Below are 12,846 nucleotides of genomic sequence, written 5' to 3'. Positions count from 1 at the left end.
GGGGGAGAGGTTGAAGGGGAAACACAATTAAGTCTTCTGAAATTAAGTTAAATTTTGCACTTGATCTTTCCTATATATGGTAGTGCTTTGATAACTTGTGTGATGTGATGTTTGAGTGTACTTTCACATCTGTTATTCTTTGTAATGTGTGCAAATGTTCTCTAACATCCCCCTGTAAATAAATCTTTTGTTTCCTCTAGCCAAAGATAGAGTTTAGTTTTATAGATTTTTATCTGTTTCATGTTCAAAAATCATAAATAGGTGCAGAGAAAACTTTTTTAGCATTAATGTATTTAAACAAACACAAAAATAATTATCTTAAGAAATGTTTCAGCTAGCGACGGATATTACCTGCTTTATTTCACTGTTTGCTTAAAAGTTTATGTCCCTGTATTTGCCTATGCAGTAGCTGCGTCCTTCATTTGTGGATAGGTATGTCTGGAGCCTAAAGTTTTGATATTTCTAAGAAGCATAATGGATCTTGGTTAATTTTCAACAATATTTGTAAATTTTTCTGTCTTTTGGAGAAAAAAGATGGGAGAATCTCTCACCAAGTTCATTCCATTTAATTAGTTACAATCTCCTGATTGCATAACTATTACTCTTACATAACTATCCAGTGTGGTGTTTTTATTTCTGCAACAGTTTCATTCCAGTTTTCATATATTGTCTTTCTCTATCTGTTTTGCATTTTTAAAACATTGTTGAACATCTTAATTGTAGAAAGTAACAATGCCTAAAAAATTATCAATACCTTATTGCTCACTCACAGGATTATTTGAATAGGATGCCTTCAACAGGAGTTGAGATCAATGCCGTGGTTCAGCAAAAATATCTATAGGCTTTCAGGCTAATGGTAATGCATTATTTGATGAATAAGATCAAAGGTGCCTTTTTGTATTCTAAGGTGGCCAGGAGCAACAATAGAGAGAAGTGCTCAGTTTTCTCTTTGTGGATCATCTAGTTTTTAGTATAAGACAAGCACTGGATATTAATTATAGCTGTAAAATTAGACTTTTTATAAACACACTGGCAAGATTATTTTAAGTGATTTTCTAAAATGTACTAATTTGCTGCCTGTGGAAAAAAAAGCACATACCCATCCCTTTCTACACTCTATGCACACATACTCTCACCTGAGGACTTTATCTATGGCTTTCACTTTCAAGAGAGAAAACTGATCATGATTACTAAGATTTCTTCTGTTTGTATGTGTATTTCTCTCTCTAGTTAAATGCTATTTAACGAAGTGTTTTAGCAGCAATTTCTGGTTTTTTTTAAAGCAGTATGTTTTGAAGCCCTGAAACTTGGATTTGTGCAGCATGATACTGTAGATTAAAGAGACTTGTGGGCCCTTTAAGTATCTATCACAAATGTAAATGACTCAAAATCATTCAAAAACTGTTTTAAATCATATGAAGTCCTTAAGTCTCAGATGTTTAATATGTAGAGATTTAAAAATATGGCATAAACCCAGTAGAGATTCATACCATCATTGATGATTTACACAGTCATTTAAGTGTGCATATTACTGTACTGAAAATAACATATTTTGAATGAAATTTGTTGGAAAAAGATGAGGAAGTATTAAATGCTATAGATTTCATTAGATTGCTTTAAATTTGAAGGTTTGCTTTCTTTTTTCTCTCATGTTCTTTATTGTTATTATAATAATTACAATTTCCTATCTTTGCCAGTGCACAGAAGGTCATGTAAAACCAAATCTGTGTCTAGGAAACCTAATATCTAAAAGAACTTGTGCATTTTGGAAGTGTTTTGAACCATGTTTAAGAAAGTGTGCTTTCAGGCCATAATATGCTAAAATTCAGGTAAACACCCAGGGATTGGTTTGAAATTATCTCTGGGAATTTATTTCTGAGCAACAAATGGTCTCATCTGTGAAAGCATATGAAGAAAACTTGAAAACAGACTGACATTGTTGATATACCTAGTATTTGAGAGGGAAGGTCATAATGAAATGTCCGTGGTCTATGGATTACATAGTAACATGAACAAACAGTAAAAAATATTTATGCTGAAAAACAGTAATAAATTTCCTAAAGATTCTCACTCAAAGCATCAAACTGAGATAGGCAAGACTACAATAATATTAGACATTTTTACAATAAGCTTCCTTGCACACCTTGTGCAAGAAGAGATGCTTGTCTGCATACTAGATGCTGTTTCCATGCACAAAAACATCCACCTGGCATAAAGGAGACAAGTATAAGACATAAGAAGTGATTATTTCATGAAAACATTTCTGTACCTTCAGATAGATGCAGATAAATATTATGATAATGGAGGTACCCTGCAAATTTTACTTGTATTGGCTCTGCTGACTCCTTCTCTTCATTTGCAGAAATGTGATGTCGTTGTTAAACATCAGTAGCCAGCTTCTCATAGAATGGAAAAATGTCTGCTTGTAGATCTAACCAAAGATTTAAGAAATCACTACTCCAAAATGTCACTTACTACCCTAAGTTATTCCTTACGGTTAAGCCAAGAAAAGTGCTCCTCTGAGAACTCCTGCTTTTCCTGAGGCCAGAATGAATGACATTGATGTAAACTGCTTTTGAACTGCTTACAGGAAGTGATCCTTATGTATCGTGCCAAATACCATCAAAATTAAAGGTAAAATCCAAGAAGTACTGCACAGGCTGCATTCCAAAATCTGATTTTGTGAAGTAATATCTAAAAGAAAACAAGCAGATTATGCAGGATAAAGGCCATTTAAAAAACACATGTAACATGACAGGAGCAACTGTCATCTTATATTTCAACTTCTATTAATAAATAGAAGTTGAAATATGCAGCATTTCCATGTGTAATTTTTTAATGTTCTGGGGAGAGATTGGTAGGCAGCTGGTGGCCTCTGTGCTTCTGGCAAATACAATCACTGTTCCACTTCTCAGCTGTCCTAAACGAATCTTGTCAGGCATATTATTTTTCTATCCTTCTTCCTATTTTGCAATGAGACTTGTGATATAGGCTTTCTGAGCACTTAAGAGTGCTAAGAGCAACTTAAGGGCTGACTCTGCATCTTTTTTCTCTAAGCTGTGGTGCTACAGTAAAAAAAAAATAAAAGTCAGTGTGACAAATCATTTGCTTCACCTATAGTCCATCTACACATTCAGAAATGCTATTAGTAGCAGTTTTTATGTAGTTTCCACTGTGCTATGTTTCCTTTCAGCAGGTATGCAAAATTAAAACCACCTTCCTATACAGAGTATGACTGACCTGCATTGTAGCTACAGTCAGACAAAGTTTGTATTTACATTTACTATCCTATAACGCAGTGGTAAAACAAAACTATATTTTTCATATTTTTCAATAAGATTAAATCTTTTAATTAATGATCTAGGTAATTTCCAAGGAAATTATTAGATACTTAATAGTTTACTATAATTTTTTGTGAGTTTGCATGTGGTCTTTTTTCTCTTTCTTTTATTTAATGATTTAGGGATAACATCTATGTGAAATGTTGTCAAACTGCATGAGGTAAGTTCTGATAAAAATATTTCAGGTTTCCCCCTTGGAACTGGTCAAAAATTTTAAGTGCATGAAGCAGTTATCCCCCTGCTCACTGAATGTTTTACTTGTTTGATCTTTGCATTGTTTTCTCAATATTTGTGTCAATTGTGTTCATGACACACCCAACAATTTGCTTCACACACATTGAATTTAGTGAAAAGTTAAGTCATGTGACTGATGTTACTTCAGTCTTTGTAATTGCTTTTTTCTGCCATATTTCTGCAGGTTCTATTAAGAAAGTTATCCATGTAGAAACTTTCACACTTCTGCAGTCACAAATACTAGTTTCTTTTCAAGACAGAGTGAGCAGTTCATTTTTCAGAAATATTTTTAACTCTTTGATTTTCTTTCAAGGTTCCAAAGCCTGTATCTTTGTAGAAAAGTCAATATAATATATTTAACTATTCGATATGTTCAGGGGTTGAGTCTATTTTCAAAAGGCAGAGCATAGTTTATAAGAAATAAGAATTTCCCAGTGTCTAGTATGTTACTACAAAGGTCATGATATGTAATGCTTTTCTGGTGTACCAGCTACTGGAACTGAGATTAGCTAATCTCAGTTTAACACCCTCATAACTAAAGAAAGCAACTTGAAAGGGTGAACCCCAAAGGCTAAAAATCAAGGAAGCTTATAAAAGAATGTGGATTTTTGGTTTTTTTTTAGGTTTGTGATCTTTTGTTCAGTTTCATGATTTGAATTAATGGGCTCTCAGTACAGTACAGAGTTAAAAATAATCCCCCTTTTTTTAACATTGGTATGCTGGTCATTCTTGTCCACATTAATGGGCACAGCAGCCTAAATATAGTGTTTGATAGAACATACCATGTTAGTGCATTAACACTGACCCCTGGTAGGAGTGACTTTTGTTATAACTGTAGTCATTTAAACCACTAATCCTTTCAGATTTCAATTTTTTTATATTAATGGATAATTTACCCAAGCAAAGCAGTATTTCCACTTGAATATGACATCAACATCCCATTACTTTCCACTGTAAGAACAGACAGTAAGGAAGAACAAAGCAGTCTGCCAGTTACAGATAGATTTTGGGAATCAGTTCTGCTATGATCCATCATACCTCTAGATCTTCCTCCATTAAAATCAATAAAAAAGTTTTTATTTTTCAAACAGTAATAAATCAAGCCTGAGAACATATGTCATAGCACTGCCTTAGGACAGGGACTGTGCCACTTCTCGTGTGCTATACGATGACGAGCAACTTGGTGTCAAATGGTAAATAAACTCTTCTCACTGGAGAAATTTGACTGGTAAAACAGTTCAGTGCATTCAATGGTGACTTTAACAGAACAAAGCCTATGAATTATAGTCATTCCACACCAGCAGAAGTTTTTTTTTCAGAAGTCCATCATATTACATGATACCATGTTATATCCTTGTGCTGAAGATTTTAAGAATTTGTAGCTTTTAATGTTTCTATTGTTCATCTGAATTCTAGTCATCCAGCTAAATCCACAGGACTTCTAAAAAATAGCTTATTTCAATGGAGATGCAATGTACCTCTAAAATGAGTTTCCCAAGCCCTGTGACTGTCCACACAAGCCAGATGGAGTTGTTTGCACAATATTCTGAAATGCTAATGGCCAGGAGAAAATGTTATTTGGGGTTACACACAAAGAAAAATAGGAGGGAGAGGTATATTTCACAGCCATATTTTGCCTTTTAAAATGTACAGTTGCTTAAGGACTAATTCTGATCCTTTTCCATAATTTTCTTTAATGATCATGCTCCTCAATAAGATTCTTTTTTTTTTCTGTTTAAGCTGTGGAAGAGAACAATTTTTTCTACTTAACAAAACACCATCCTGGTAGTACAAAAGGGAGTCTTGATATTCCGTTTTAGATTTCAAGTCCATTTGGACCTAAACATCATAACTTGGTATACTTAATTTCTTTAATTTCTAGCAGTATAAAATTTGGTCTGTGTGCTTCCTTCTCACTGTTACTTACGTCAACACAATACGACTGAGACTTCAGTTATATGTAGTTTTATATGACCTTTCAGTTAATAGAGATTCTGATAAGAATTAAAAATTTTTACCATCTAGTTCAGTCTTAAAGATAGTATATTTAATCCAGTTATTAATTTTAATTTCTGTTTGGCTAAAGCATGTTTTCCTGAAGAACATCAGCTCTTCTTCAAAGACCCTAGAGGAAGAAGAATTCACAACTCTATTCCCCTATGGCTTGTAAAGGGCATATTTCTATTTGTTTTGGTTTTTTTCATCAAGTTGCAGAAGTGACATCTTGTTAAGTATTTAGTAGTCCTGTTGTTTCAAAATGTTGCTACCTGATGATTCTTGGTTAGGGCACACTGGATTGTCAGTTAGGCATCCGATATGACACAACCATAGTTGACTGCTTCATCCCAAAATTAGATTAGAAGTATTTATTGAATACATCCGTTTTTCCCACAAGATTATTCATAGCTTTTCTCATAATGGCATCCCACTACTACAAAGGAACTAAAGCTGCATATTAGAATTTCCTTCCTAAAACTGTAATTTTTCTTCCTCCTGACTACCAGCGATTTCTTTCTCTTTCCCAAACAGGTCTTGATTTTGATGTCAAATTTTCTATAGTTTATATGTTCTGTTACTTAGTATCTGTTCACCATTTGATATATCTTTATTAAAAGGAAAAAAAAATGCTGTTCCTTCAGCAACTGCAATAGGCTGTTATAAAGACATTATTTTGATATATCATTATTTATATAGTATGTATTTTATTATATATTACATATTTATTCTATAAAGTCCTTACATTTTGGTTAATTAGTACTTAATCTCTGTGGGTTTTATTCTTGCAAAATTTATTTGACTTCATAGTGGCCCAGGTTCTTAAGCAATGGTGTATAATCAGCGTTATTTTCCTTTCCTCTCCTCTATAAACCCACTACTATCTCCCTCACCTTATCCTGTCAGCATCTAAAAGAAAATCATCACGCTAATGTGGTAATAGATGTTTGGAAGGAACACGTTGAGTTGAAAGATCACACTTCCATTTGAATAAATTGCTCCTAGGAGATTTACTAGGAACATCTGAGTTTATATCAGCAGTAGAAAAGAAACAATAACAGCTGATATAGGGACAGGTAAAATGTTCTTCAAGCAATATGGCACTAATATTTCCCGGAATCTTTCCTAAAAGCTCTCTGGCCAGATCCTAATACCATTATCCTTGTGTAATTAAATAACATTCTCTCAAATGATCAGATAGATCAAAGAACTTGGACTTTGGGGAAAGTATTGCTAGCCAAAGACAATCCATGTAAAATCGCATAAAGGAAAATGAAAAAAATAAAAAAAATTAGAGAAGAGTCAGTCATACCATCTAGAAGAGGGAGGTGGTGTAGGTAACTGTCTGCTCTGAAGACCAATGGGATTAATATACCTGAATCATCTGGGTTTCAAGCACAGGACTGAATGACTGCAGTCTAATAAAACATCGTGTGTCACCCAATCCCCCGGTCACTGCTTATATGTATACTACGTGCCCTAAAGGTACAGGATTTTTCAACTTAATTTACTTCCCAGTAAAAGAGAGTTAAGCTGAGGTATATTACATAGCATTTGCTGAAATCTAAAAGTGTGTCATGAATAGTTATTGAATCCTATTGAATCCTGACTAATCCTAAACAGTAACTTGATCATATGATTGGTCCCAGCAGGTTTGGTTTTGGTTTTTTTTAAATCAAGTCTAATGAGAGAAAAACATGTTATCACATGAAAATCAACTGCTTCAGGTAAAATAATCCAGTTTATGGATGAAGAGGTTCAGCTGGACACCAAATTTTTTCTTTTAAAAGGGACTAGGAATTGAGATCATACAAAACACATATTGTTCTCTTGAAATTGTAAAAGCGGTATTATACTGGAAATTATTTTAAGGATTAAGAGATTGGCTTGGTGTGTATCAGTTTATGGTTTTCATTCCTGTTATATTATTTAGGATAGCAATCTGCATTATGCACCAAGTAGAATCTCAAATTGTTTTAAGTAATTTTTTTTCCCTTTGTTGAACACCAGTTTAAACCGGTGTTTTTATACCATTCACTGAGTGAATGTATCTGTGTGTGAATGTGTGCAAATAGGAATCTAGAAAGGGATGGCTTGGTAGAAGAGGTGGCATGTCATATAGGGCTTTACTTCAAGAGAGGTCACAAAACAGTTTCAAAACCCTAGGGCTTGCTTAGGGTTCCCAGATCTCTTGTTGCCAACTATGAAATAAGTTGCCTTTTCTTAGGAACTGAGCTATCATGCTAGGGCATGGATTTTCACACTGGAAGCTTATGAAAAAGAAAATTGTCATGAATAGGGGAGTTAGAACACTCAAGGAAAGTAATCATTTAGAGCTTTTTGGTTAGATCACATTACTGGCTTCAGAAATTTGAAATGAAAATATTACAAAAGCGTGTAACCATGGTAATGGCAAACTTGGAAAACATTAGGGTAATAGTGGTCCCAGTTTTCTGGTGCTACTGATGTGCATACTGTATAAGAACTTAATTGGAGCAAAATGTATAAATAAATTAGGAACTGCAACTGCATATAGATAACAATTTTAAATTCATTTAATGGCTGAAAAAAATGAGATTTTTTTTTTATAAAAATGCATTTCCTTTAATATTTCAGTGTATCTTTGCATGAGATTTAGAGATACCACATTTCTTACTAGATTTTTTTTTTAAATGGATGTGTGCCCATACCTTATCAGTAGTGGAAATAATAGACTGAGACAATCCATGCAGATTGGGCTAGTTAGCCATGGGATCCAACCAGAAGACAAATCATGGGATTTCACAGACTCACTGTTTATTTTCTCTGGGAGCATCTTAGGGACTTAGTGCCTAACAGGGCTTTTGGTTTTTGTTGTGTGGGAATGGTAGAGAAAGGTGATCAGTCTGCAGGCTAAAGAGAAGGAGGAGCTGGACTCAGAGGAGCAGGACTCAAAAAGCAAAAGGGAGTTGCATCAACAGGCAATTGTGATCAAGAGGGTGTGTGGAGCAGAAGCCCATTTTTGGACACAATATGTACAGGTGATACGATTTCTTATTCCAAGCCTCTTGAAACTGGAAATCTTGAGTTCTCCCTGTGGAGTGCTTTCAGGTCAAATTCACCTTTGTGTTTGACATAAGCAAAATAACTTGCTTCTTGACAGACTGACACTTTTCGCTTAAGGTCCACACAGGCTCACCCTGCACAGCAGTGAGTGGGGAAGGAGGAGATCCTAACTGGCTTAAGATGCGTGAGTGTTTAACACAAAGGCAGTACACAAGGTGTATCTATGCTAAACACAGTAAAATCTCTGGAAAAAAAAAAGAGATCATGAGAGTCATGTTTATACATGACTTAAGGGCCTTTCTTAAAGCCTCTAAACTTGCACTAAAGATTTTGTTGTGCTCTTAGAAGTTTCTTGACTCAGGAGTTCTGTTTTTTTTTTTCCTTTACAGCTTTCTCAATAAGTACTTTAGCACAGTGGTTAAGCTGTAAATAAGGCTGCCCAGAAGAAATTGTTTACACTCAAGTATAGCTCAGAAAGCTGTCAAGAAACATGAGATGGATCACACCTGCTTTCCACCCTATGGGCTTTTATCTAATAAGTTGGATGCAGAAAGAGGCACTTACCCTTTCCTATCTGATTTTACATATATATAACTATTATCTGGTGCTGTTGTCCTAAATTGCTTTGATAAGAAGGCAAAAAGAGGTACAGTGCAGAAAAACCTCTAATCTCTTCAGTCTTGAACAGTGAATTGCAGTGCACATTGATAAACCTTTGGTGTACTGGAAGTCTTAAGGGAATTTAAAGCAAGAATTTATCTCCATTTCTGTTAAAGTTTTAGTTGTTCCATAAATGCTAATGTGCAATAAGTAAGCAAATCTTTTTTCTGACTTTGATAACAACACTTTGGAATTTCTGAGACAAATGAGAAGTTTCAAAATACTAGTGATGTAAATATCCATGTCTTTCTTACCTCTATCAAGCAAATCTGCATGAAGTAGTTATGTATGTGACTGATGCTACCATATTGATCTGGAAATGTGAATATTAACCAACTATCTCTGTGAAACACCTGTGGAGTCAAACTGACTCCCTTGTCAGTGTGAACCATATAAAATTACGCTATTTTCCCATCTTAACTGTATTATTGAAAATTTCATAACATTTTTGTAGCTTTAAGAGTGCAGAGCCAGTTGAGGTAATCTAAAATTTTTATATCTCTGATTTTACTTATATGTTCTGTTCAGCCTGAGGATTTAGTTGAATGAAAACAGTAGTTCATAAAGCATGAACCTGCCATACCTCAGTCCATGGAACTAGATAGCCTTGAATATGTGTGTTGGTAACTTTGTGCTGAGGCTTTGCACGAAACCTTAAAGAATTTGCAGGATCAATAGTGTGCAAAATGAGAATTCCCCCAAAGATTTCATTAGTTTAGGACACTCAATTCTACTGGGTCAAAGGTGGCAGATATCAAATTGTTAAAAATATCATAGGTTCACTACTAACAGTATACAGGTTAATGAGCATGTCAAATGATCATAACAGACTGTCTAGCTTCAAACTGCAGAAGACAGCATAAAAAGTTTATGCTAGTGAAACCTGGCAAGCAATTATTTTCCAGATCTAGAACTGGGCATTTGATCCAAATGCATCCTAAGGAAATCTTTCCTGATACCCCAAAGAAATGATCCAACATGATCCTCTCTGTGTGCTGAATCTCTCTCTGCTTCTCCTCTTTACCCTCAGTGGGGAAAAAAAATTGTTACCTGGCTTTTTGCATATTATGGCTAACAGGCTTGAAGATCTTACTTTACTCAGTCTTACTGTAGCCTACCTAAAGAACATGTAGAGAGAAATGCAAATCAATCTTTTTTTTTTCCCCTAAAGCTGTCTTGCTGTAAAACATCAGCCTTAATGGTTGACTGCACTCTTTTCTGACATTGCAAAAGTTATACAAGTAGTTCTCACTAATGTTAGTACAAACAGGGTGCATAGCTTGAGGACAGATTATAGTCTTTGTCTTGTAGGACATGAAAATAATTGAGACTGTTGTCAAGACCTGAGCTTTTCTTAGAGTTTTAATGTGTTTTAGCAAGACACGTCAAAAGTATATCTCATGTTGAAAGACACTCATTCTGTAATGTTAGACAGGAACATACAAAATGCACAAGCCACAAAGAAATTCATATCACTTTTGTGGCCTCCACCATAGCCCAAAAGCCTTTTGTTAAAGTGTGTTCAGCAGTTTTCAGTTGATAAACAAACAATTATCCTTGAAGATGACATTTGTCCTCTGTGCTAGACAGTTATCACTAAGAGTTTTAATTACACTTTTTAAATAAAATAATTAATGATCTTTTATTTCAAAAGAAATATAAATAAATTTTATGGGCAGAAGTCATAGTTTTATTTTTCATTAAGAAAAATATCAATATTTGGTACAATTTAAAGAGCAATGAGTGTGGGTGGTGTTTTTTAATTCAAGCTCCCTTTCAAATCAGTGAGTTATAAATGTTTTAAACATTCTGTTTACTCCTTGCAAAGAATCATACATCAATTAGTTAACTCTATGTATGTGGATCTCTTACCACTATGGGTTTGTTGTTTCTGTATTAGATTCTTCATCTGGTATTCGTGATGCATAAGAAAAACAATCAGTGTTATGCTGGATTCCTGGTGTTGTCCCCAGGAATCAAGAAATCACTGTCTCTGATTCTGTTCCTTCTTTGTTAAGCAGATATTATTTTAAATTTCCGAACAACATATGTCAGCAAGTCTGGCCAAGTTATATTTGAAGCAAGATCTATTTGTATCCACTACGTGACTACGTGGTTTATCATTGATTTAATTGCTGCACTTCCTTTTGATCTTCTTTATGCTTTCAACGTCACTGTGGTAAGTACAAACCTGTCTTTTTAATTGTTCTTTTCTTTTCAAGAGGGGTTTGTTGACGTGTTTTGGGTTTTTTCCCCAGATCTGGAAACTAAAACATAATGAACTAAAATATCTTGCTGTCTTTTTCAGCTTTGTGGTGTGTTTTCATATTGGATGTACCCAATTTCTAATTTAATTATCATTACTTTGTAAACAGCTGCACCTATGTTAGCTTCATGTTTAATTACACAAACACAGTTTTCTATGGCTTTTGCTCCCTTATGCTTCATAAATTCAGTCCTTAATTTTTCAAGATTCATAAATTTTTACGGTGGTAAAGTAACTCATTGTTATGGTCAGCATTCTTACTCAGCCAGGAATCTTCTTTCTCTTTACCTCTGGGCATTCTAGTGTAAAAATTACAGCATGATTACCAATTTTTGTGTCTTCTAACACCTGTTGCTTATAGTTGTTGCTAACTTTGGCTTTGGTTTCAACTCATCTTTTTTAAAAATGTGATGACAAAAGGCTTAATCTGCTTTGAAAAATGTTTGTTCTAACATCAAGTGATGTCACAATCATGACGTGTTATGTTTGTGTTGGCTTACTTATGCTAAGATAAAGGTTTTTCTTCTGCTAGCCCTGCTAGATTTAGTAGAGTAAGAATCTACTGAGCAAAATTAGAACAAACAAGGAAACCAACAACCCCTCGCAAAAAACAAAAACCCCTCCCCCTCCAAATCAGAAAGTTTAATTTTTACAAAAAAAGGTTAGTAGAGGTTTCTTAATTTTGTGGACCTTTGCCATAAGAGACTAAGGTTTTTAGCTGTCCACTTTCTAATTCTCAGAATTTTGATCTTTCCTAAAGAGATGCACTCAATCTCAATTTCATTAAATGTGAGTTACAAACAAGCACATAGATGGTAGGATAGATGCATATCAGAAAAAAAAAAAGCTACATAGAAAGACATTAGTCAGGAAGGATCCCATGTAAGGTATCATGTTTGATTTTATCATTTAGTTCCATTTCCTTCAATTAACTTTGTTTTCATTCCATTTGTTACTTTAAGAACCATCAGTCTGATGCTAGTGCAGTAGCTGTTAAAACCAGACAGTTAATGGTTCCATATTCAATCATTGTTTTTTTATAACCAGTGGATAATCTCTATATACATTACTATCTCAGTTTATCCCTTACATTAAAACCAAACAGCTAGCATAACTCTGTTGGTGTAATTCCTATTAAGAATTTTTCATTAAATGAACCAGGTTTACCCTTTCCTTCAAGGAGAAAAGTAAAAAGACCCAAACAAAAATCAACAAAACCCCAAAGCAAAACAAACAAACGAAATAGCAACCAAAATCCCTATCTTTGTTTTGTTCTCCATTGGAAGGACTGATATGCTTTCTGTA

General features: G+C 34.3%; 1 protein-coding gene across 3 annotated transcripts in view; it reads left to right on the top strand.

The window, feature by feature from the left end:
• The window catches only part of KCNH8 (potassium voltage-gated channel subfamily H member 8), a 174,302-nt gene that overhangs the window by 87,146 nt on the left and 74,310 nt on the right, over positions 1-12,846 (top strand). For 2 of the 3 annotated variants that reach the window (XM_027717439.2, XM_039390639.1), the window contains exon 6: positions 11,294-11,454. In XM_027717439.2, the coding sequence (XP_027573240.1) occupies positions 11,294-11,454 (161 nt within the window). The remainder of the gene's footprint in view (positions 1-11,293; positions 11,455-12,846) is intronic. The other variant, XM_027717440.2, reaches the window with a different exon arrangement.

The sequence above is a fragment of the Pipra filicauda genome, unplaced genomic scaffold (genome assembly GCF_003945595.2).
Source record: "Pipra filicauda isolate LSUMZ 115617 unplaced genomic scaffold, ASM394559v2 scaffold84_size4826128_pilon, whole genome shotgun sequence".
Lineage (NCBI taxonomy): Eukaryota > Metazoa > Chordata > Aves > Passeriformes > Pipridae > Pipra > Pipra filicauda.
Note: the sequence above shows the minus strand (reverse complement) of the source record. Positions and strands in the feature narration are given on the sequence as shown.